The sequence below is a fragment of the Tupaia chinensis genome, unplaced genomic scaffold (genome assembly GCF_000334495.1).
Source record: "Tupaia chinensis unplaced genomic scaffold, TupChi_1.0 Scaffold000605_1, whole genome shotgun sequence".
Classification (NCBI taxonomy): Eukaryota; Metazoa; Chordata; class Mammalia; order Scandentia; family Tupaiidae; genus Tupaia; species Tupaia belangeri.
Window position 1 is genome coordinate 1,115,922 of NW_006160123.1, and position 24,698 is coordinate 1,140,619.

Consider the following 24,698-nt stretch of genomic DNA (forward strand, 5'->3'; position numbering starts at 1 on the left):
GCATGTGCCCACAGCAAATAAGAAGAAAAAAGCCAGATCTCACACTGCAACTGTAATTCGAATCCCTGGTTCAGTTAGCCTGAAACATGGCAGGCATGTGCGGAAGTGTCCAAGATCCAATGGGCGGGAGGACTGGAAGAAGCGGGTCATGGTATAACCAGACTCAGTGGAGGGCGCTCCTCTTTCTCTCTTGCTGTCATGTACATGCACATGCACTCTCTCATGAATAAAGAGAGGGATAAAAGTCCAGAATTTTAGGGTAATCTTCCAAAATGTACATTCTCATGTATTTGCCTGAGCATGCAAATTCCCTCTGCAGCTCTGATATCTTTAATACTTGAACATGGAATCTGTTCTGAGAGGTCTTCACAGTTCTCAGTCTCGGGAACTATGTTGCTGACATCCTAGATGATATGTCCTTGACTGCTGGGCTCCTTAGCTCCCTTCTGAGTCAGGTGCTGTTTTTGTGCTGAGATCTTATTGATCCTTCTGGAATGTAGCTTCCTTCCTTTACAGGCATTTAGATCTGCTGGCTCTGGTTTTGGCACCTGACCTGAATGGCACTATCCCTTACATTTGCAAGATCCAAAAAGTGGAACTAATCTATAGTAATGTAAAAGCAAATAGACTACAACAGATGTGTAGTGCAGGAGTAGGGGGCATCCATCACTAATAGCACTGATATCAAGCTATATTGAGAATTTTCGTTTTGGTGTACCACTGATACTGGGTAATTTTGCCTCATTTACTTTGCCTCAGCGTGTGTCTTCATGACAATGACTTGTATAATACTCAATATCCCGGTCTGTCCATGGTGGACAAAGATTCTTGCCTTGACCATAGATAATTACAACCTTCTGGGGTTAGGCACAATGGAGAAAGGAAGGAAAATGAGCAAATAAGAGGAAAAACAAAGTCAGGAAGTCTCCTGGTAGTAGGCATAGAGGCTTCTGAAAGTCTCCCAGTAGACTCTGCGTTTCCTGGAGCCCACTGCTTCTGATAACCCTGAATAGTGGGGTTTGGCTGTGTACTGGGCTATCAGAACACATGTAAATGGTGGGTAACTCTCTAGAAAGGAAATTACATAGTCTAGGAAACCTGGATCAGGACTAGAAGGCCTATAACTCCAGAGGCACTAAGAGCTGAGAACTCAAAAGTATCCAAAAGTCAAACAAGGAGGCACATTTTTCCAGAAAAATGGGTGGTATAAGAATTAGCAATAGAGGGGGACCAACAGTTGGCATAATGGCTACATCGCTGGACTCCCATGAAGTCGACTACAGTTCGAGTTCTGGACCCAGTGGCTCAAACTCACACCAGGCATGTGTGCGTGTATGCCCAAGATCCCGAAAGGAGACTAGAGGAGAAGAGATTGTGGTGTGGCCATCCCCCCAGAGAGGTGATTCTCACTTTCTGTCTCTCTGTTTCTCTCTGTCTTTCTGACGAGCACATGCCCTATAGCAAAAACCTCTCAAAAAAAAAAAAAAAAAGTATTAGCAATAGGGAATAGGGACAGACCTGTGGCCTGTTGGGGCCTGGATCCCACATTGCTGACCAGACAGTTTGAATCTTAGCCCCAGTGGCTTGAAAAAAGTGCTGGGCATGTTTGCATGCCCCAAATCCTGACAAGCTGGAGAAATGGAGGAGAAGGGAAAGCAATGTGATCATGCCTCATTGGGTGCTTTCTTTCTCTGCTGTCTGTCTCTGGCTAATGCACATAGCCTCTGGCAAATTAAAAAAAAAAAAAAGACTCAGCAACAGGTTTTGGAGAAAGGCTAACTGTCCCATCTGTTCAACTAAATGTTCTGTCAACAAAACTGTCTTTAAGTACAAGTTGGGGACAAGGGAGAAAGAACACTAAAATGTTAATATAATTCCAGCCCATACTTTTTTTTTTTTTGGAGACTTTTTGCTATAGGGCGCATGTGCTCGCTAGACAGACAGAGAGAAACAAAGAGACAGAAAGTGAGAAATCACTCCCCAGGGGGGATGGCCATGTCGCAATCCCTTCTCCTCCATTCTCCTCTCGGGATCTTGGGCACACATGCACATGCGCCTGGCGTGAGTTCAAGCCACCGGGTCCAGGACTCGAACCGCGGTCGACTACATGGGAGTCCAGCGACATAGCCATTACGCTAACTGCTGGTCCCAATACTTTTTTTAAAAAAACAGTTTCATGGGAGGAGACTGTATTGTAGAAGAGTCTAGAATAAATTCTTCAATATAAATTATATTCACCTTAGTGAACAATGGTATGGGGACAAGTGAGTGATGCCTTAAACAACTTTAGAAGGTATTCTTCCCCCACCCCACCCCTATTCACCTCTTTCTCTGTATTTTTCCATTTTATTTTTGTTTCATCCTTTATTTCTTGTTCAACTTTCTTTGGTGAGTCATCAGAATGGCATGACAGTTCCATTCACTAGAACCTAAACCCAGCATGTTGTGGGCCTCGGCGTTCTTATCTAATATCCTGCTGGAGATGGATAAGATGTGAGCTCCAGACCTACTTACCCATACATGTATTCCCTTCCATAGCAAGGATTCAGCTCTTCTCAACTGAACTTTTGCTATCGTTATTAAACACTCATGAGAACCCTGTTAACTATAATGACCATAATAAGCAGGCTATGTGCCCAGTCCATTTAGGGAGAGAAATCTACATACTCCTCCCATGACTCTATGTGGCAGATACTATCACAGCCACAGTTACAGATACAGATAACTGAGGGGTCCCCTGTAGACTGGACTCAAGAATGCGGGAGCTGTTGCGGCGCCTTTCAGCGGGGCGAGCACACCAAGATACCTACTCGGGTATGTCTTTCAGAAGCTTTGAGCTGGGGTTCATGTCCACTGGACAGAGAGAAGAGGAACTTGTAGGAGTTGCAAAGGTCTGAAGAAGATCTGTTAGTTCCTTTGGAGTTCTTATGTGCGTCCTTGAAAGGGATGGTGTCCTTCTCTCCCTGCCTCTAAAGAAAGTGGCTGGGAGCCAGGAAGGTGGTGACCCCCTCCCCATTTCCGAATTCAGACCCAAAAAACCTCAGCCAATACTTTGAATTTGAGCCAGAAAGTTATGGTAGAGAATTCCACAACTATGAAATGGCTAAAATCTCTAATACTTCATAACGAAGGCAGTATTCTTTCTGTGAAATCATTCCTTCTGTCTGAATAAACTTGGGAGCCCTTGCAGGGCTGGCCTTATGGCACAGCAGTAATGCGTTGTTCAAAAGAAACAGTTTGAATCCCCATATGGCTGGCCCGAAACATGCCAGGTAGGTGTGCAAAAGCCCAGGATCTGATGGGCTGGAGGACTGGAGGAATGGATTATGGCATGACTATGTCCTATGGAGGGTGCTCCTCCCATTCTCTCTCTTACTCTCACATGTACAAACAGTTGTTTTAAGAATCCCCTGATGTTGTGGAGCATTTAAAAAAATAATTTATTTATTTATTTATTTTAATTTGACCAGAGAGAGAGGGACAAAGAGAGACAGAAAGTGAGAAATGAGCAGCTAGGTCTGGGACTTAAACCGTGGTCAGCCATGTGGGAGTCCAGCACCATTAGCTGCCATGCCGCTTGTCGGCCCTGTGGAGCAGTTTTTGTTCTGCCTTCTCTGGTAAGTTTCCTTAGTACAGCACTACAGGACAGGAGCTATGTAGTCACAAGATTTCACCCAGCTTTGCAGTAAAGGTCAGCTTCCCAGAACTGGGATTGTTAGTGTGTTGGTAGAGCTGTAATCCAAGCTGTTAGGAGACCCAGGTCACATGGCCTTAACTGTGTCAGCTTTATAAATTGCCAGTTAAATCAGATTAGTTGGTTGAAGAAAATTGAGATGCCTTTAGAGAATGGGGGAAGGTTGGGAAGTGAGGGTCAGGTGGAGGGCTTCAGGTACTTGTGCATAGTCACAGTTCTAGCACAGCCCATATCACTTTCTTTATGACTGGCCCACCTGAAGCAGTGTGATGATTTGACAGGTAAGAAAAAATACTTAAGAAATACTGCTCTAATCCTTTCAGTATGTAATAACTATGGAGTCCTGCTAGTGAAGCAGCTCGGGAAACAGAACACACATAAGTTAGGTTTTCAATCTATGTTGCCTGTCCTGTCCCCGGACATTCTGAGGTATGGACATTCACTTAACCTGTACCTTGCTCAGGCTGCATGTGCACAATTCTGTTACGTACTTGTGCTAGAAAGCACATAGATGCTTGATGGGGTCAGACAGATGCAGGAGAAAATTCTAGTCACTACCTATTTGATTTTGGGCAAATGACTTTGTAGACTTTATTTTCATCTGAAAATTGGGGATAATACAATGTACCTCTTGGGTGTATTATGAGGACTATTTAAAAGGAACAACATTTGTAAAACATTTAGGAAAACATCTGATACACATGCGATCTGCATGTTTGGGACTCATATTACTATTAACGTGGTATTAGTGCAGATGCAAACAAGATAACATTCCTTTTCTAACAAAGATCATTTTGAAGCATATAGTACTAATTTCCTTTCGTGGAAATTTACTTCATTCAATCCAAAGAAAGAGAGAAACAAGATTCTCCATAGGCAATATTTTGTCTCACCTTTCTTGCTTCATTGGTGATTTGGAACTGGGTGCTGTCTTTTCCTATTGTGACCGAGTCTAGTAATGCCCGATAGGTGGAATTCTTGGAGAGCAGCTGTTTCTGTCGCCTGCAGTTATGAAGGATACAGATGCTTGAGAATTGTTTGTAACCACCAGCACACAATAGGCTATCTTATCATGCGGTTATTAAAGTTGTTAAATTTCACTATGGTATTAGGTGAAATAGGCACAAACAGCATTAATACTCTAATAAAGTATTAATAAGAATACTATATTATTATTTTTTTTTCGGAGAGATTTTTGCTATAGGGCGCGTGCGCTTGCCAGACAGACAGAGACAAAGAGACAGAAAGCAGGAAATCACCCCCCAGGGGGGATGGCCACGCCACAATCCCTTCTCCTCCATTCTCCTCTCGGGATCTTGGGCACGCACGCACACGCGCCCGGCGTGAGTTTAAGCCACCGGGTCCGGGACTCGAACCGCAGTCGACTACGTGGGAGTCCAGCGACATAGCCATTACGCTAACTGCTGGTCCCAGAATACTATATTATTATTTTTAAATACTGTATTATTAAAGTGCTAATAAAACTAGTACTAATAAAAATACTAATAAAATTAGTTAACAAAGCACTGTTCAAGGATGACATCTTGCCTCCTTTATAGAGAAGGTGGGGCAATTTTCATAAATGAAATTTATGAGCTTGCAACTTCTCTTCCTGTGAAATGGACACTTTAATAGTAATTCAATAAATTCTCCTGCAAATCCAGTATAACATAGTGGTTTAATAGGTGACCAGGTGGGACCAGCAGGTGGCATGGTGGTTAAGGCACTGGACACTCCCACATGGCTAACCATGGTTCGAGTCCTGGGCCTGGTGGCTTGATTTCCCACTTTCCTTCTCTCTGTGTCTCTGTCTATGGTTAAATTAAAAAATAAAAAAAAAAAAATAAATAAAATTAAATAATTATTTTAAAAATAGGTGACCAGGCATTCACAACAGATTTCTTTCTAGGTACCCTTTTAGAATTAAAAATTTATGCTTTATTGCCTCTAAAATGGAGATTGAATAAACTAGAAAATTACAATGTTTGATACAATTTTTTTGATAATTTCATTTATCTAAAGTTAGATATCCTCCAAAATGAAGATTTTAAAATACTGTAAAAGACATTTTTTTGAGGCTCTTGGGAATCAGACACTCTTATACAGTGGTGCCAGGAGTACAAAATGGTATGATCCCTATGGAGGGAAATCTAGTAATGGTTAACATATTTCAAATGCATTTACTCTTTGACCCAGTAATTGCTTCTTGGAAATCTATCCTACAAATAAACCTGCGTGTGTAGGAAATGACACACACACACATCCATATATCTTCATTATGGTAGTGCAAGTATAGTAAAATATTAAAAACAAACCAAGAATCAAGAAATAGAAGATATACAAATAATTATAGCACATGTATAGAACACTATGCAGCTATAAAATGAAAGGACAATTTCCATGTACTCATAAGCATTGCTCTTCAGAATAAAAACTGTAAAGTGCAGACAGAAAGTGGTATACAATAGAGTATAGAGAAAATCTATTTGGTGTAAGAAAGGGGGTGATAAAAAAGAATATATCTATTTACCAAAAAAAAATACTGAAAGGATAAAGAAGAAATGAATAGATCTGGTTACTTATAGAGACAAAATGGGAAATAGGATGGAAAAGGATGGGGTGGGAGCAATGCTTTCTAATACATACCATTTTATATTATTTTTGAACCATGTAAAAGTATTATCTATTCAGATATAAAATTTAAAAACATGTTGGCTTTAAAAATAAAATATCCATTTACTGAAACGTTCAAGTATTATAGTATTAAGTTTATAAAGTAAGTTAAAATATTATAATATTAAGTTTATAAAGTTAAAGTAAAAAGGTGAAAAATTCCTTAATCATTAAATTCCCCAATTTATGCATTCCTTAGAAATAAGCATCATTTTTTAAAAAGAATTATTTTATTTGAACTTTATCTATCTATCTATTTATTTATTTACTTATTTTCATTTGACCAGAGAGGGACAGAGTGAGAGCAAGAAAGAGAGAGAGGGAAAGTGAGAAAGCAAGCCACCAGGTCTGGGACTTGAACCACAGCTGGCCATGTAGGAGTCCAGTGCCCTTAACCACCACACCACCTGCCAGCCCCTAGAAATAAGCATCAATTTTAAAACAGTGTCAGAAATGTTTTGATGAAGGTAATATATTTATTTCCTTTACCTGTAGAAAGCAATCTTGCTGCAGTCTCTGAAAATGTTTCTATCCACAGCTTCATCTTCAACACTAAATAAAAATATGTTTTAAGAAACTTATTTTATACAGGGTTTATCAATTTCTGTACTTTCTCTAACTATAGTATGAACATACAAAATAAAATAAACCTTTGGAGTCTATTCTAAAATGTAAATTTGTGTCATGGCCAAAATATAACATAATAGCACATGTGTTGCAAAACAATATCCTTTGTAAACATCCCATGGAAACAACAACAACAAAATAAACTAAGTTCTGGGATTACTCTGACAGCAAGGAAAAAGATCCCTGTCACTTATGAAGAAGGATTCTTTTAAAAGAATAATTGATGGGGGCCAGCAAGTGGCATGGTGGTTACAACACTGGACTCTCACGTGGCTGATCACGGTTGAATCCAGTGGCTTGAAACTCACACAGGGTATGTGTGCATGCATGCCCCAAATCCCAGGAGACCGAAGAAGGGATTGCAGCATGGTCATCCTCTCTTGGGGGTGATTTCTCACTTTCCCTCTCCTCTCTGGCAAATGTACCTGACCTATGGCAAAAACCTTAAAAAATAAATTATTTAAAAAATAATAAATGATGGCTCTGACTACAACTATAAAAGTTGATGGAGAAAACAAGCAAACCCCCACTCAAAGCAAACATACACACACACACACACACACACACACACAAAACCAATAAAACCCACCCATCTATTCATTCAACAAAATATTTTCAAAATATTCTCATTCTGTGCCAGGCTCTAAGGAAGATATGAAGGACTATGTCTAGGCTTTCTGCAAGAGCCTAACCAGCAATCACAATACAAGTGAACAAATGCTACAGTAGAGGTGCAGGTAGCTAGGGTAAGAACAGAAATAGATGTAGAAGAAAAATCTTTTGCTTTTAAAGATGAGGCTGATAATCTAGGTGGCCACTTTTTAAAAAAGAATTGGGACCAGCAGTTAGTGTAATGGCTATGTCGGTGGACTCCCATGTGGTCGACCGTGGTTCATGTTCCAGACCCGGTGGCTTAAAACCCACGCCGGGCGTGTGTACGTGCATGCCCAAGATCCCAATAGGAGATTGGAGGAGAAGGGATTGCGGCATGACCATCGAGAGAGAGAGAGAGAGAAAGAGAGAGAGTGCAAGCGAGAGAGCAAGCCACCAGGTTTGGGACGCAAACCACAGTCAGCCACATGGGAGTCCAGCACCTCAACCACAACGCCACCTGCCAGTGCCAGAGTCACTGTTTTTTAAAACCAAGTTTCCAGAAAAGTGTGTGTGTGTGTGTATATGTATATATATATATATATATATATATATATATATATGTATTACCCTCCATCTGACTAAAAGGACCATAGGTTATAAGAAAAACAAAACACATTAGCTTTCATGCAGAGATTTCGTTGACTACATTTGTAGCTAGCATGTTCATGATTTGTAGGAAGTGATGACTGAACACAAATTTTGAAATACAGATATACTTGGCCAGGCTAAAAAAAAACTTTTTGACATTGAACTCTGTCTTTGTCACTGTTTCTTTTAATCAAGTGTGCAAAGATTAGAGAAACTTTCTATCTCCTTTTGTCAGCTTTGAAGAATAAATTTTGTAACAATAGGATGAGGTGGATACAAAATGAACTTGGAAAGTAACCTGCTTGAAATTCATGTAGTATAGTTCTGACAGCAACTTTTCCACTGTTACCTACCCATTCTGAAGGTATTTTATGAGGGATTAAGTTTTATTTTCAATTAACTCCCTGCTCAATGGAGAGAAATGATAAAAATTAAGTGCACAAATACCAAACATTCAAATGATAAACTCAATCAAAGTATCAAGTAAACCTTCAAAGCCAGAATATTGTTTTCTGGTCCTTTCAGGTACCATTCTCTGCTACCATGGGGCCCTAGTGTCCACCCCTGCGAAAGCACTGGGCCTTTACCTGATTTCCTCTTTCTCAGCGGCTTCCATGGCTTGTCTCTTACTCCCACTGGCTTCCAACTCTCAGGTTAAAACCCCAGGCGATTCTTTTAAAAATGCAGACTGGGATTGGGCGACTTTTCAAATTACACCAGCACTTCGCCACCTGCAAGTCTCTAGGAAATGGAGTCTCCTCCAGGTCCTTAAAGAGTGCCAAATCTTGACTCTTGCTCCCAGGGTTGTTCAGGCCCAAACTAGAGTTTCTACCGAGATTTGTTAATTTTTTCTTGATTATGGGTGGCTGATGAGGAACGTGCCTTAATTAAGAACCAAAACGGTCTCCGCAGTGGAGGGGGTGTGTGTACTCAAGGAGCGCTAGGGGATAAAAACCAGGAAGTGCCGAGCCAGCTTCGCTGAGTGGGGCGAAGCATCTGCAGTCCGTGGCAGTCACGGATATTCAAAACTGATCCGCTCCCTCCTGGTTTGTAGTTTTGAGTGCCGGCCGGACCTTTGCTAGAGGCTCATGCCTCAGGTCAAACTTTATGACAGCATCGTACTTCTCAGGGCAAGAAGGAGCCTTTGAAGGTTACCGATTACACTATTCAAACTAGGAATAGCATCTGCTCCACTACCGCCAAATTCCAGGCTTGGTTTAAACACCTCTCAAACCCGAGAACTCATTACTAGACGCCAAGCCCGCGGCCAGACTTGCGGTTTTCCTAGACTTCTGGCCCCGGCGTCGGACTTTTGACTTAGAAGGGATGAGGGACTGGGGAGAGAGCGAGAGCCAAACGCTGCGTGGGGTGCCCGCTGGCCCCCAAACCCTTTAAGGGCTAGGGAGAAGACGGAGGCCGGGGCGGCGTGGGGCGAGCACCCTACGGAGCGGACCAGGTAATGACAGAAGGACGCCTGCGCACTAGGTCAAAAACCTCCACGGGCCGTGACGACTGACCCAGGGAGGGGCAGCTGACTTGTCAAACAAACCCCGCGAGCTTTCCGGGACCCGGATAATCCCGCCCCCCGAAGCGGAGCCGGAAGAGGGCGGGACGAACCGGAAGAAGGCGAAATGCTTTAGGTAGGCACTCCATGTCTGTGAAGATGGCGCCGGCTGCGTGGCTTCAGGGGTTGCCTGTTCTTCTCCTTCTGGGGGCTCAGCCTTCCCCACTGTCACTGTTCAGTGCAGGACCTGCACCTGTGTCCGCTGCCGACCGATCCAAATGGCACATTCCGATACCGTCGGTGAGTGTTCACTTCAGCAGAGACTCAACTCGGAGGAGCAAGGGGGTGGGGCTACGGCGGCCCATGGGGTCCATGAAGGTTCCGCTGCGAGTCGCTTTCAGAGGCGTAGGGTTGTCCTGTGCCTCTGGGTCGCGGGCCAACTGGGACCCACCTCCCTAGGGCGGAAAGCCGCGCACTTCTGTGGGTAGCCTAGCGGGAGTGTCTGGACCACTTCGGCAGCGGGAGAGAGGTGGGGCGGATTCTCAACGGGAAAGTAACAACTTTTTCAGTGCCTAACTTGAGAGCGATGTGAACTTGATGTACAGAAGAGTTGGATTGTTAGCCTTTCAATTTAAGGTTCACAGAATCCAGTCTCCCTGGGTGCGATGAAAACTTTGTAAATAAAAGTCTTTATGTCTTTAATTTTTTTTTTCTGGACTTCGTTTATTTCTGGGTAATTCTACTTAGGTGATTTGATCTCATTTAAACTTTGAAATAGTTATTCTAAGCTTTGCTGTGTGATTAGGAAGCATAGAGATTTTTAAAAACGTATTCTAACATGAGAGTGGCTAAAATAGGAGAAATAGCCTTGGAAATTTAATGTGGTGAGGATCCTCTTTTGCACATTTAACTATTTAGATGGGTTGATCTTTTCTAACTTCTCTCCCCTTTCACAACTTCATTTGAGTAAGAGGTGTGTTCCCTGATCAGACAAAAAACAGATACAGGTGGGAAATGCTGAAAAGCTGGAGTGCTTTTAAAACCAAGTTGGCCTTTTTCCTTCTGCTCAGTGGGCTGATTGTAATGCCCAGATCTTATTCTTGGTTCTATATATCAAGTATTATGACTTCTAAAAAATTTGGTGAAGATCTTTAACTTCTCGATTTTAGGTTTTTACTTCTTGCTAAAATGATTAACATTCTCTTTAGATTTAAAAGTAAGCTTTGGCTGTCTGCTCACAGTTCATTTTTTAAAACCAGCTTTTTTGGGGGCAGTGATTAGTGAGGGAATAAAATTATTAAGAGTTATATCCCATAAAGATTTAAGTTGAGTTGGGATTTCTAGCAGCTTTCTTTTTGAGTCCTGGCTTTATGACTTTGTGGGGGAAATCTTGTCTCTGTACGTCCTGAATTTTAGTTATGATCAAGATTTACAAAAAGGATGGAAGTTAATGTCTTATTTTGGATAAGAAAACTAATTTGAACCTTTTCCAAATTTAGGTAGTTAAAGTCTGCCTTGGGAATTGAAGTGATCTGGTACCAATTATCTTTCCTTTACATTTGCAGGGGAAAAATTATTTTAGTTTTGGAAAGATCCTCTTCAGAAATACCACTATCATACTGAAATGTGAGTTCATGAATTTTGTTAAGTTTTTGAATTCCTAAAAGTTAAAGGTAAATTTTTACATGAACTATTTTCTCTCTCTAATAGTTTATTCACAACACATTTTTACATTCTGAAATTTACTAGTCTAGGTATTATACCAGGAGACTTCAAAAAGTTAATGAAAATACTTATTATAAAGAGAATCATGCATGAATTTCAAAATATTTTTTGCCCCAAGTCAACTGATGTCTTAATTGCATAGATTTTTTTTTTAAACTCTCCTCATCTATTCTATCAGACCTCAATTAAATTACATTTGATTATGTTGGTTAATTCCCTGCATGGTGTTTTAACCCGTTCTGAGTCGTAGAGATAGCACTGATTTTACTCTCCTGTGCTCCTTAGCTGTTAACCTGAAAATACCATCTATATTCCTCAGACCATTGCATCTGAACAAATATATGCAGTAGATCTTTTATTTACAAAAGGAGTATTTTACTACTTTGAAGAGGAAACTCAAACGTAGCATCAGGAAATAGGGATTATGTAGAACAAAACCGGTTTGTCTAGTGGGAACACCACTGTATCTGAATCTAAAACATCCCATTGTGTATTAAAGAAAAGCTTCCTCTTAGTTCTGAAACTGGCTTTATTTTAGAGAATAAATTATCTTTTGAGCTCAAGGATTAAAACTCAGGTCACCAATATGTGCTTCTATGCATATCTCTTATTATAAAATTTTAATTCATAGTTGGATAATTTTTATTCTTTTGTTTAGTAAGTGGTTGTTAAATACTGATGTGTTCTTTTAGAACCCTAGGAAAGGATGAAAAAATTCCTTTTCCTCCTTGAATTTACATTCTGTTAGGTGTAAAAGAAGCAGATACAACTTTGAAAAATACACAACTTTTAGGAATATACAATCTCCTAACTGATGACTTAAATTTGATTTAAATCTAACTTATTAGATTATGAGATTGATTTACTAAGTAAAAGTAGCTATAGGAATAGCAAGATTTTGTCTTGGAATAGCCTGGCATTCTGTTTGCTATTCTATCCCAATTTTATTATATACTATATTTTCCTCACCTATATTTTGATCTAATGGTGTTTTGCAAAGTTAAACAAGCTGTACTCTTTGTTTTTTAAAGGTTTTTGCCATAGAGTGTGTATGCTCGCTTGAGAAAAAGAGAGACAGTGACAGTGAGAGGGAAGGTGAGAAATCATCCCTCAGGGGGGATTGCCACACTTAGATCCCTAATCCTGGATTTTGGGCATGCACACCCAGACAGACACTCAGCATGATTTTCAAGCCAATAGGTCCAAGACTTGAACCGTGGTGGGCTAGCACCTTAAGTTAAGTCTAGCACCTTAACCACCATGTCACCTGCTGGTCCCTGAGCTGCATGTTTATTTTTTTTAAGTTTTTTTTCCATGAGCAAGAGAGAAACAGAGAAGATAGCATCCTTGACAGGGTCTTCAGGCCATGATTCACTGCAGTTTTTTCCAGTCCTGTATGATGGGCATGTGTACTCCTGAATATTCAGGGAGGTCCACAGACACGAACTTGGAATCTTCTCAGTGGGTCAACCTTATAGGGTGTTGTCTTTGCCACCTTCTGGCTCCTAGAAATTGAGATTTTAAGGCATATAAGTGACACCCACAGTTTTAGAAGGTTAAAAACGATTTAATTGCTACTTCTTTTCATAGGTAATAGTACTTTTATTTTTAATGTTTAATCATTGTACCTCTTTACAGCATACAATATGATTTTCAAAGCATACATGCATTGCATGTCAAATATATTATCAAACACATTATCCTAAACAGATAACTTTCCATTCTTGTGTGTGTTAAATGTCCTCCCCTGCCCCAGCCCCTGCTTCTCACCTTCTATTCTCCTTCATTTGGAGAGTTCTTTTTCCATATATTATTCCATTGCCTTATGTTTGGAGAGAGGATATGTCAGTTTAAGATAAAAAATAAATAGGATGTAGTTTAACAGGGTAAATGTTTTGTTTGGGAATAATTTCATAAAGACTTCTTTTATAGTTGATGGAGAATCTTGTGATGTATCTTTGAATATTACCTGGTTTCTGAAAAGTGCTGATTGTTACAATGAAATCTACAACTTCAAGGTAAGGAACATTGGATTACAGACTTTTCTTAGATTTTTAGATTACCTGGTCCCAACCTCTTAATAGAGGAAGGAGTATCTTATAACCGTGGAGAAGCTGAAACTAGAATTCATGCTTCCCAGTTGGCAGATCTACTGTTTCTGCTGTTCTCAAGCTTTTAGGTTCTCACTAATTATGTGGACTGCAAAAAACCCTTATCTCTCTGGATTACTCTATAGAAATTAAAACTGAGGAAATATGCAAGCATTAATTTATTTTAAAGTAGCAATAATAAACCTACTACATGGTAATAACTTTTTTGAAATTGCAATATAACTATTTTCCAAAACAACTTTTGGAAGAGTAGCATTGTTTTGCATTTTTGTGAGTCTAATATCTGATCTAACAGAAGATAGCTGGGTTTTTAATATCTCTTTTGTTACTCAGTCTGTTGCACTCCATTATTTTGGATCAAGAATATGTAGACAATCTGACATCATATGCTATGTAGTTGGAAAAGGGAATGGTATTTTAATGGTCTTTTCAGATTTTCTTTGATTTTATACCAAAACTCAACAAGTAAAGATTAAGATTTAATAACATTAATAAATTTTACTGTTTCACCAAGAACATTCTTACATAAAACTGGCTTTTTTGAAAATTTTGCTGAAGAGCACATGCAACCCCCCTTCTCTTCCATGTCTCCTTTTTCAATTTTGGGCATGCAGCACTTATGTTTTTTTGTTATTGTTGTTGTTTATTTAATTTTTTTTGAGAGGTTTTTGCTGTAGAGTGCGTGTGCTCTCCAGAAAGACAGAGAGACAGAAAGTGAGAAATCACCCCCCGGGAGGATGGCCACTCTGCAATCCCTTCTCCTCCATTCTCCTCTCGGGATCTTGAGCACACACACACATGTGCCAGACATGAGTTTAAGCCACCAGTCTGAGACTCGAATTGCGGTCTACTACATGGGAGTCCAGCAACATAGCTATTACGCCAACTGCTGGCCCTGCACTCATATTTTTTAAGCTCCCAGGTCCAAGACTTAACCATGCGGTCGACCATGTGGGATCCATACCTCAATCACCATGCCATGGTGGATTAACCTTATTTTTAAACTGCGAGATTGTGACTGTGACGAGTATGACTACTGGTTAGTTAAGTTCCACTGCCTTGGTTCCTGATAAGGGAGTGACAGTTTTACCCATTATTGCCTTTTTACTTTCAGTGCAAGGCAGATAGCATCCCATTATTATGAGAGCAGTTTTGATGTCTTAGACCTTGTGAAAGGGTTCATAGACCATGCTTTTGAAAATAGCTGTGGCACACAATAGTTGAGCACTGAGAATACATTGCTTCAAGGTAGATTTTTCAGGCTATTTCTATTTTGTTTCCATACCACTTCTCTTTGCACTTTGCATCATTTCACTTTTCTTTTTTTTCCCCAATATTTTCCTATCTTGAAGTTTCTATTTTTTCCTTTTTTTTTTTTCTTTCCAGTTAGAGGACACATGCACTTGTTAGAGAGAGACAGAGGGAGAGGAGAACGAACTCACCATGGCTGACCATGTGGTTTGAGTCCTGGACCCAGTGACCTAAGAAATACACTGGGCATGTATGTGTGCATGACCAAAAATCCTGAGAGAATGGAGGAGAGGGAACTGTGGTATGGCTACTCAAATGCCTTATAGCAAACTAAAATCAATTAATTAATTATAAAAAGATTGGAGTTGGCAGGTGGTATGGTGGTTGAGGTGCTGGACTCCCACATGGCCTTGGTAAAGTTCCTAACCTAGTGGCTTGCTTTCTCACTTTCCCTTTCTCTATCTCCTTCTGATCAAATTGAAGAAAATAATATTAATATAATTAAAAAATTAAAATAGTTCTTAAAATTAAAAAAAAAAGATTTTACATTATCTTTTTTTGAATTGTTGGTGAATGCTTTTTGCCTTTTTCTTTTTTTTAAAGAGATTTTTCCTGTTGGGTGTGTGTGCTCACCAGAGAGACAGAAAGTGAGAAATCACACCTCCCACTTGGGAGGATGACCCCATGCTGTAATCCCTTCTCTTCTCAGGATTTTGAGCATGCATGACGCATAGGTGCCTAGCATGAGTTTGAAGCTGCCGAGTGGGACTTGAACCATGGTCAACTGTGGGAGTCTAGTGATGTAACCATTATGCCTTCTGCTGGTCCCACATTGGATAGTATTTATTTATTTATTTTTAAGAGAGATTTTTGCTCTAGGGGGCATGCACTCACCAGAGACAAACAAAGAGACAGAGACAGGAAGCGAGAAATTCCCCTCTCCTCAATGGTAGATGGCCACGCTGCAATCCTTTCTCCTCTATTCTTCTCACGGGACCTTCGCCATGCATGCACACATGCCTGGAGTGAATTTCAAGCTTCCAGGTCCAAGACTTGAACTATGGTTGGCCATGTGGGAGTCCAGCGACATAACCTTTACACCATCTGCTGGTCCCTGGATAGTATTGATTTAACTGGAAAAAGTAAAGAATGAAGAATTTAGCAAGTGGTTATAATGTCTCCAGAATATGGTTTGAAATAGTATTGATCATTTTGTTTTAATTGATCACTAAATCAGTTTACAGTAGAATATTCATATTTGAAACTTGGGACAAACTGATCCAGAGCTTTGCAAATTCTATCTTCATACATAGTGTAAAGAATGAAGAATTTAGCAAGTGGTTATAATGTCTCCAGAATATGGTTTGAAATAGTATTGATTATTTTGTTTTAATTGATCACTAAATCAGTTTACAGTAGAATATTCATATTTGAAACTTGGGACAAACTGATCCAGAGCTTTGCAAATTCTATCTTCATACATAGTGTAAGTTAAGAATGTGAAATTTGGGACCAATAGATGGTGTAATGGTTACTTCACTGGACTCCCATGTAGTTGACTGCAGTTTAAGTTTCAGACTCAGCGGTTTAAAACTAACACTGGGTGTGTGTGTGTTTGCACAAAATCCTGAGAGGAGAATGAAGGGATTGAGGCGTGGTCATCCCCCTGAAGGGTGATTTCTCACTTTCTGTCTCTCTGTTGTTCTCTGACTCTGGCAAGTGCACACGCCCTATAGCAAAAATTTCTTACATAGAAAATGTAAAGTTTATTTTTGATTATTATAGGATAAAAATATGGAGATGATTGGACCAGGTGGTGACACAGTGGTAACACAACTGGACCTGAATGGGGAAGGTCCTGGGTTCATATCCTGGGACCTTCCTGAGCACACCAGTTGCATATGTGTGTCTATGTTCCAGGCCACTTGAGACTGAGGGTAGATTGTATTGTGAAGACCCTATTGGGGAAGCTGTCCCTCTGCCTCTGTCTCTCTCATGAAGTAAATAAATAAATAACCTAAAAAAAATATGGTGATGATAAGCGGATGGAGACAGGAGCTTAGAAAAAGAGAGGGCAGGATCAGAGACATGGGTATGGAAGAGAAATCACAATGATAGGGGAAGCCTCAGAAACGATCAGTTTTTGAGATTATTAGCAGTGGTCTATGAATGGTTATAACAGTTTTGTGCTCTTAGTTTGTGAGCCCAAGTATACCTTTTTGTTGATGTTAATTTGGTCACATAACATATGTTCATGTGTCAACCCTTTGGACTCTGGCAGCTGCTCTCCTAGAACTGTTAGAGGAACTACCTTTTGTAAACCAAAGACTAGAACGTCTATACTTTAGAGTCAGATAATGTTAGATTTTGGGGGCATATAGAATCCTTATTTACTGCTGTTAACTTTTTAATTTTATTTTTAGAATTATTTATTTTTTTATTTGTTATTGTTATGCTTTAATTCAACCAGAGAGATACAGAGAAAGAGAAAGGGAAAGTGAGAAAGCCAGGTCTGGCATTTGAATTGCACTTAGTCATGTGGGAAATTAGTGCCCCCAAACCACAATGCCCCAGTGCTGTTACTTATTTACTTTTAGAGATGTTTACCTTGAGGCATTTGTGCTTGCCAGAGAGAGGCAGAGACAAAGACAGTAAGAAGGAAAATGAGAAATCACTGCCCAGGGGAATGGCCATGCTGCAATACTCTCTCCATTCTCCTACCAGGATCATGGTCACACATGCACACATGGCTGGTATAATTTTCAAGCCACCGGGTCTGAGACTCAAACCATGGTCGCTATGTGGGAATCCAAGGACATAACTGCTATGCCATCTGATGGCCCGCCAATGCTGTTAATTTTTAAAATAGCAAACCCATGGGACCAGCAGTTGGCGTAATGGCTATGTTGCTGGACTCCCATGTAGTCGACTGCAGTTCTAGTCCCAGACCCGGTGGCTTAAATTCACACCGGCCCCGTGTGCGTGCGTGCCCAAGATCCCAAGAAGAGTATGGAGGAGAAGGATTGCGACATGGCCATCCGCCCCAGGGGGGTGATTTCTCGCTTTCTGTTTCTCTGTCTCTCTCTGTTTCTGGTGAGCACACGTGCCCTATAGCAAAAACCTCTCCAAAAAATAAATTAAATAAATAAATAAAATAGCAAACCCAAAATCTTATTTGTACTGCGTGTGATCTATTTCTCGTCTTCCAAGTGTCTTATTTGTGAAAATTAAATACTTTATATCCTCTTTTTTTTTTTTTCCAGGCAGAAGAAATAGAGCCATATTTGGACAGTCTTAAAGAAAAAAGAGGCTTGTCTGGGAAATATCAAACATCATCAAAATTGTTTCAAAACTGTAGTGAACTTTTTAAAACACAGGTAATCTTTGAAAGTTGTTAGAGGCAAATAGAAGAGGTATAAAATGTAATATCTGTATTTTTTTATATCCATGTTCCACTTCCCAGTTGTTTCTTCTTCTTCTAATAGATGTATACATAGCCATTTACATTCTCATCAGAGAAAAGGTGTGCTTTCTTTTGTGTATAAAAAGTAACAGTCAGGACCAGCAGTTAGCGTAATGGCTATGTCGCTGAACTCCCATGTAGTCGAACTCCCATGTAGTCCCGGTTCACAGACCCGGTGGCTTAAACTCATGCTGGGCGCATGTGCGTGCGTGCCCAAGATCCCGAGAGGAGAATGGAGGAGAAGGGATTGTGGCGTGGCCATCCCCCCTGGGGGGGGGATTTCTAACTTTCTATCTCTCTGTCTCTCTCTGTCTTCCTGGTGAACACATGCGCCCTATAGCAAAAACCTCCAAAAAAAAAAAAAAATAGGGCAACAATCCTTCCAATTTCTTTAAAAAAAATTATGGTAAGATATACGTACAATAAAATACAAATTTTAGTCATTTTAAAATGTGTATCAGTGGCGTTAACGGCATTCAGATTGTTATATAGCCATCACTGATACCTGTCTCCAGAACTTTATTTATCCCAGACACTGGCACTAATGCCAGGTTTTTGGAAGAAAAAAAAATTATTTTTTAAAGAATTACTGTATTTAACTTTATTTATTTTTATTATTATTATTTAATTTGATCAGAGAGAGAGGGAGAGGGAAAGCGAGAATGCAAGCTGCCAGGCCTGAGTTTTGAATCCTGGTCAGCCATGTGGGAATCCGATGCCCTTAACCACCATGCCACCTGCCAGCCCTGAAAGAAAATATTTATAGGTATTGGGACCAGCAGATGGCTGTACTCCCACGTAGTTGACCACAGTTTGAGTCCTGGACCTGGTTGGTTAAACCTCACACTGGGCACGTGTGCATATGCACCGAAGATCCTGAGAGGAGAATAGAGGAGAAGGGATTGTGACGTGGCCATCCCTCCCCTTGGGGGGCAGGAGGGAGTGATTTCTTGCTTTCTATCTCTCCATCTTTCTCTGTCTGGTGAGTGCACATGCCCTATAGTAAAAATCGCTTTCTCAAAAAAAAAAAAAAATTAGAAATCGTTTCCTTAACTATATCCTTTCCCTTGTTCTTACCCCTTTTCTTTTCTTTTTGAGAGGTTATTTTGCTATAGGGTGTGTGTGCTAGCTGAAGAGAGAGACAGAAAGCATGAAATCACCTCCTGGGGGGTTGGCTATGCAGCAGATCCTTTTCCTCCATTCACATCTCTGGATTTTGGGTATGCACATGCACGTCCAGTGTAGTTTTTTTTTTTTTTAAGAGGTTTTTACTATAGGGCACGTGCGCTCACCAGACAGAGACAGAGAGACAGAAAGTGAGAAATCACCCCCCAGGGGTATGGCCATGCCGCAATCCCTTCTCCTCTTGGGATCTTGGGCACACACACACATGCGCCTGGCATGAGTTTAAGCCACTGGGTCCGGGACGCAAACCGTGGTCGACTATGTGGGAGTCCAGCGACATAGCCATTACGCTAACTGCTGGTCCCAACGCCCAGTGTAGTTTTAAGCCTGCAAGTTTAGAACTCAATTACAGTCGACTATGTGGGAGTCCAACAATGTTACCATTATGTCATCTGCTGGTCCCTGTTCTTACTCCGTTTAAGAATTACCTTAGAGGGACCAGCAGTTAGCGTAATGGCTATGTCGCTAGACTCCCACGTAGTCGACCACGGTTTGCGTCCCGGACCCAGTGGCTTAAACTCACGCCAGGCGCATGTGCGTGTGTGCCCAAGATCCCAAGAGGAGAAGGGATTGCGGCATGGCCATACCCCTGGGGGGTGATTTCTCGCTTTCTGTCTCTCTGTCTCTGTCTGGCGAGCGCACGCGCCCTAGAAGAAAAACCTCTTAAAAAAAAAAAAAGAATTACCTTAGAGGGCCTACCTCATCTCCTAGAACTTAAGGAAGCTGGCATGGTTTGAATCCTGGCCTGGATGCCAGTATTATTGCCTTGATAATAAAAGAAAATAGCTTTAAAATGGTGGAAAAATGGTGAGAAAAAAGCTAGAAGCAGTCCAGTGTTGAGTAACTTACTGAGTAGCTTGGATGGTTTTTCATGTTTATCTCCCAGACTAGAAGGATTGGTTGGTCTTAGATTTGATTTTGGAGAACTATCTGTTGAATCCTGTTACCCCAGGTTCACTACTTTTAGGTCCGCTATGATTTTGCCAGAGTCTTGGCATGTCCTGTTAGTCAGGTTTCCTCTCCTGTCTAAGATAACATTTGAACCAGTCTAATTATACAAGAAAGAGAATGCTTCATCTGCTCAAAACTGGTAAGACTTGTCATTAGCGTAGTTTTTTTTTTTTACAGCTATGGAGTGTGGGCTGGTGAAAGAAACAGTGAAGATCCGTCATTCAGGGGTCTTAGGTTCAAATCCCATTTCTTTTTTTTCTTTTCTTTTCTTTTCTTTCTTTTTTTTTTTTTTGAGAGGTTTTCGCTATAGGACGCGTGTGCTCGCCAGAAAGAGAGAGACAGAGACAGAAAGTAAGAAATCACCCCCCCCCCCAGGGGGATGGCCATGCCGCAGTCCCTTCTCCTCCATTTTCCTCTTGGGATCTTGGGCATGCATGGACACACGCCCAGCGTGAATTTGAGCCACCGGATCCGAGACTCAAACCACGGTCAACTACATGGGAGTCCAGCGACATAGCCATTACACTAACTGCTGGTCCCTCAAATCCTGTTTCTGTATGTAAAGTTTTAAAGCTTTAAGCTTCATTTCCTTCTTCTGTAGAATGAAAAAGGAATTTTCTAAGGTCCTCTAGCTTGAGCATATGTTGTATCTAAAGTTTTGTCATTCTCATATGTTTGTTATTATTATAGAAAGGTCAAGTGGCCATTTTGCTTTGGTACTGTTTTTAGTTGTAAGCAGAGTTATAGTTGTTGTTAACTGGAAATCTTTTGCCTGGTGATACTACAGTGTTATATTTATTGTAATAGTATTATGTTTACTTTAATCATTTCTGTGTATTTTGAGCTTCACTTTTACTATTTTTGTATCTTTATTCTTAGTTTTATCTTTTTTTTCCATAGAGCTTTTCTGGGGATGTGCATCGATTGCCTCTTTTAGGAGAAAAGCAGGAGGTAATTGTTTTCCTTATGTATTTATGAGAGTAAAGTAAAAATTTTGAAGTAACTTTGTTTTTCTTTTTCTTTCTTAATGTTTAAAGGCTAGGGAGAATGGAACAAATCTCACCTTTACTGGAGACAAAACTGTAAGTGTATTTGGGAACTTAGGACATTGAAACATATTTTAGTTTTCTTCTGTTCATGTATTTTTTTTTTTAGAGAATTATTTAACTTTATTTATTTATTTTGATCAGAGAGGGAGAGGGAGAGGGAGAGAGAGAGAGATGGAGAGAGAGGGAAAGTGAGAAAGCAAGCAAGCTGCCAGGTCTGGGACTCGAACCTTGGTTGGCCATGTGAGAGTCCAGCACCCTTAACCATCACGCCACTTGCTTGCCCTCTGTTTATGTATTTTTTATTGTTCTCTCAGCACGCAAACATTTAAAAGGAAATTTAAGGCCATAAGCTATACACCAAAATATTAATAATAGCCTTTTGGATAGTTGTGGTTTTATTTTCTTGTTTGTATTTTCTGTACTTAGTGTACTTTTTACAATAAATCTGTATTGCGTTTGTAACTGTCCTCCCAATAAATATGGTAAACAATAAGAAACTAAAGATAAAAGAACCTTAAACTTCATCTAAAATTACCTGTGATATAATACAATTGAAAGAGATTTTGGAAAATGCAAATATGGTAAAAACAAACTAATAAATATGCCTTATATCTTCAAAAATGCACATTGTTTGCATGCTTTTTTCACTTTCTATTTTATACTAATTCCTCAAAACTTTGCCTGTTAAAAATGTTGAGGAAAGGAGGCCAGCAGATAGCATAGCAGTTATGTCGCTGGACTCCCGCATGGCTGACCACAGTTCGAGTTCCCCACCTGGTGGCTTGAAATTCACAGCACGCACGTGTGCGTGTGTACCCAAGATCCTGGGAGGAGGAAGGAGAAGGCATTGCGTTGTGGCCATCCCATCTTGGGGGTGATTTCTTGCTTTCTGTCTCTGTCTTTCTCTGTGTCTCCAGCAAGCACGTGTGCCCTAATAGCAAAAATCTCTCTCAAAAAAAAAAAAAAGTTGTAGAAGTAAGTCATGATTTTTAAAAAGCTGATTAAATTTTTAAAATTTTATAATGACTGTATTGTGATACCTGTGACAGCATTTATCCATTTAAAACATACAATTTAGTGGTTTTTAGTACATTCACAAGTTGTGCAACAACTGTTATCTAATTTCAGAACTCCTCATCACTCTGAAACATAACCCCATACCTATAATCAGCTACTCCCTATTCCTTCCTTACCAAGCCTCTGGCAATCACTAATCTTTCTGTCCGTTTGGATTTGCCTATTCTAGACATTTTCTTTAAATGGAATCATACTGTACATGGCCTTGTGTCTAACTTCTTTCACAATTTACAGTTCTAACATTTACTTACGCAGAGCCTTAAGACAAGCCAGAGGTGAATGATCAGGGCTTTTGCTGCTCTTACCAGGGCCCGTGCACACTTCTGGGCGTGTGCACACAGTTTTGCACATACATGTGACCTGTAGGTTTCCAGGAATATTTTGGAACTTTCAAAGCCCCTATGGACATCTCACTCTCCAGTTTTTCTCTTTTGGATTTTTTCAGCCTCTTGGTAGCTCCCAGCTGGTTACTTCACATCAGGCAGCTGTAATCTTTAACAATTGCTGCTCAGTGCTTCTGACAAGTGCCCTGAGTACAGAGTTTTTTATACTGAGTGATCTCAGACAAGTCAGAGGAAGACAGGCCTTGATATTGGAGCTTTTTAGCCATCTGCCAATAACTCAGGTGATGGGTCTTTGGTGGACCTTCAAACCTGTTGTACTTTTCTCTGACTGCTGAGCTGTGATATTTCAAAGCTGTCATGTTTCAAGGGCTTTGGTTTCAAGGGGGTCGGGAGAGGGAAGTGGAATTATGGTGAATGAAAACATTACAAGCTTGCATTTTCTTTTAACTGTGATTCAACTGGGTTTGTTTTTTTTTTTTTTAAGAAACATTTTTTTGATTACTGTTAAGTCTTTAATTTTTCAAGTTTTAAAAAAGTGGGTTTTAATAGTTTTTGCCAGTGATCTTTTTGCTTTTATGGATGACTGCATTTTTATAGATTTCTCATTTTGCTGTTCCGAAACTATCCCTGCTTTTTTCACCTTGCTTTTACTTGTACAAATTATTTTCTTTCTGGTAGAGGTTTTTGCTTTAGGGTGTATGTGCTTGCCAGAGAGAGACAGAGCCAGTGAGAGGGAAAGTGAGAAATCACTCCCCCAGGAGGGATGACACACTGTAATCCCCTCTCTTCCGTTCTCCTCCAGGATCTTAGGCACACACGCACACACGCCCGGCATGAATTCCAAACTGCCAGGTCTGGGACTCATCTGCGGTAGGCAATGTGGGTGTACAGTGACATAACCCCTATGCCATCTGCTGGCCCCGGTATAAGAGAATTTTAAAAATTTTTGCCAGAGGGTATGTGTGCTCACCAGAGAGAGAGGGAAAGTGAGAAGGCACCCCCCACCATGGGGGATGGTCATGCCGCAATCCTGTCTCTTCCACTTTTCCCCATTTTTGGATTTTGGGCACACGTGTGCATGCAGCTGACATGTTTATCAAGCTACTGGGTCCGGGACTCAAACCACACAGTTGCTTGTAAGACCCAGCTGTCTTAACCACTACACCACCATGCCCTGTAGAGAATTTTAATCTGAAAATATTAGTCATGATCATCTTCGTTGCTTTTCTTTTTAAAAAATAAAAGATATCCATTGGTTTTCTTTCTTGTTATTAGTATGCATATATTCACTATAAAAGATTTAGAAAATAGTATATAAATGAAAATAAAATAATTCATAATATTACCACATACTGATATAGTATAAATGTAATTTCTAGTCTTTTGTCTATGTGTAATTTATCTGTAATTTACTTTAACAAGAGAATCTTATAGTATGTATCATATGGCAGCTTTTTTTTAGCTTAGCAATATAACATGGACATCTTCCCTGTTCAGTAAATGGTATGTTGCATGATTAAGTAATGGTTGCATAGTACGTTATTGTGTAAGTTTGTTGCAGTTTGTTAACAGAGTCTCTATTTTTGGACATTTATGTGTTTCATTATTTTCCAATTTTAAACTGTTGACTATTGTAGCTATATTATATGTTTTAATTTTTTTCTGATTTTAAAAATCTATGTCAGTTGAAGGTTTTTTTTAGAAAATTTTTTTTATTTAACTTTATTTATTTTTTATTTTAATTTGATCAGAGAGGGACAGAATGAGAGAGAGAGAGAGAAAGAAAGTGAGAAAGCAAGTCT

At 40.1% G+C, this 24,698-nt stretch overlaps 2 protein-coding genes across 6 annotated transcripts in view; one reads left to right on the top strand and one right to left on the bottom strand.

Annotated features, from left to right (window-relative positions):
- The window catches only part of GANC (glucosidase alpha, neutral C), a 95,523-nt gene extending 85,847 nt beyond the window's left edge, over positions 1–9,676 (bottom strand). Inside the window, exons 1-3 of one of the 3 annotated variants that reach the window (XM_014591658.2) lie at positions 8,824–9,676; positions 6,857–6,919; positions 4,588–4,696 (exon numbers count right to left, since the gene is read on the bottom strand). In XM_014591658.2, the coding sequence (XP_014447144.1) occupies positions 4,588–4,696; positions 6,857–6,919; positions 8,824–8,852 (201 nt within the window). In that variant the 5' untranslated portion in view covers positions 8,853–9,676. The remainder of the gene's footprint in view (positions 1–4,587; positions 4,697–6,856; positions 6,920–8,823) is intronic. The other 2 variants (XM_014591657.2, XM_006158650.3) reach the window with 2 other exon arrangements.
- A 114-nt stretch (positions 9,677–9,790) lies between these two features.
- Positions 9,791–24,698, top strand: part of TMEM87A (transmembrane protein 87A) — a 63,587-nt gene continuing 48,679 nt past the window's right edge. Inside the window, exons 1-6 of one of the 3 annotated variants that reach the window (XM_027775795.1) lie at positions 9,791–10,040; positions 11,306–11,366; positions 13,398–13,483; positions 18,091–18,204; positions 21,327–21,377; positions 21,464–21,508. In XM_027775795.1, the coding sequence (XP_027631596.1) occupies positions 9,888–10,040; positions 11,306–11,366; positions 13,398–13,483; positions 18,091–18,204; positions 21,327–21,377; positions 21,464–21,508 (510 nt within the window). In that variant the 5' untranslated portion in view covers positions 9,791–9,887. The remainder of the gene's footprint in view (positions 10,041–11,305; positions 11,367–13,397; positions 13,484–18,090; positions 18,205–21,326; positions 21,378–21,463; positions 21,509–24,698) is intronic. The other 2 variants (XM_006158648.3, XM_006158649.3) reach the window with 2 other exon arrangements.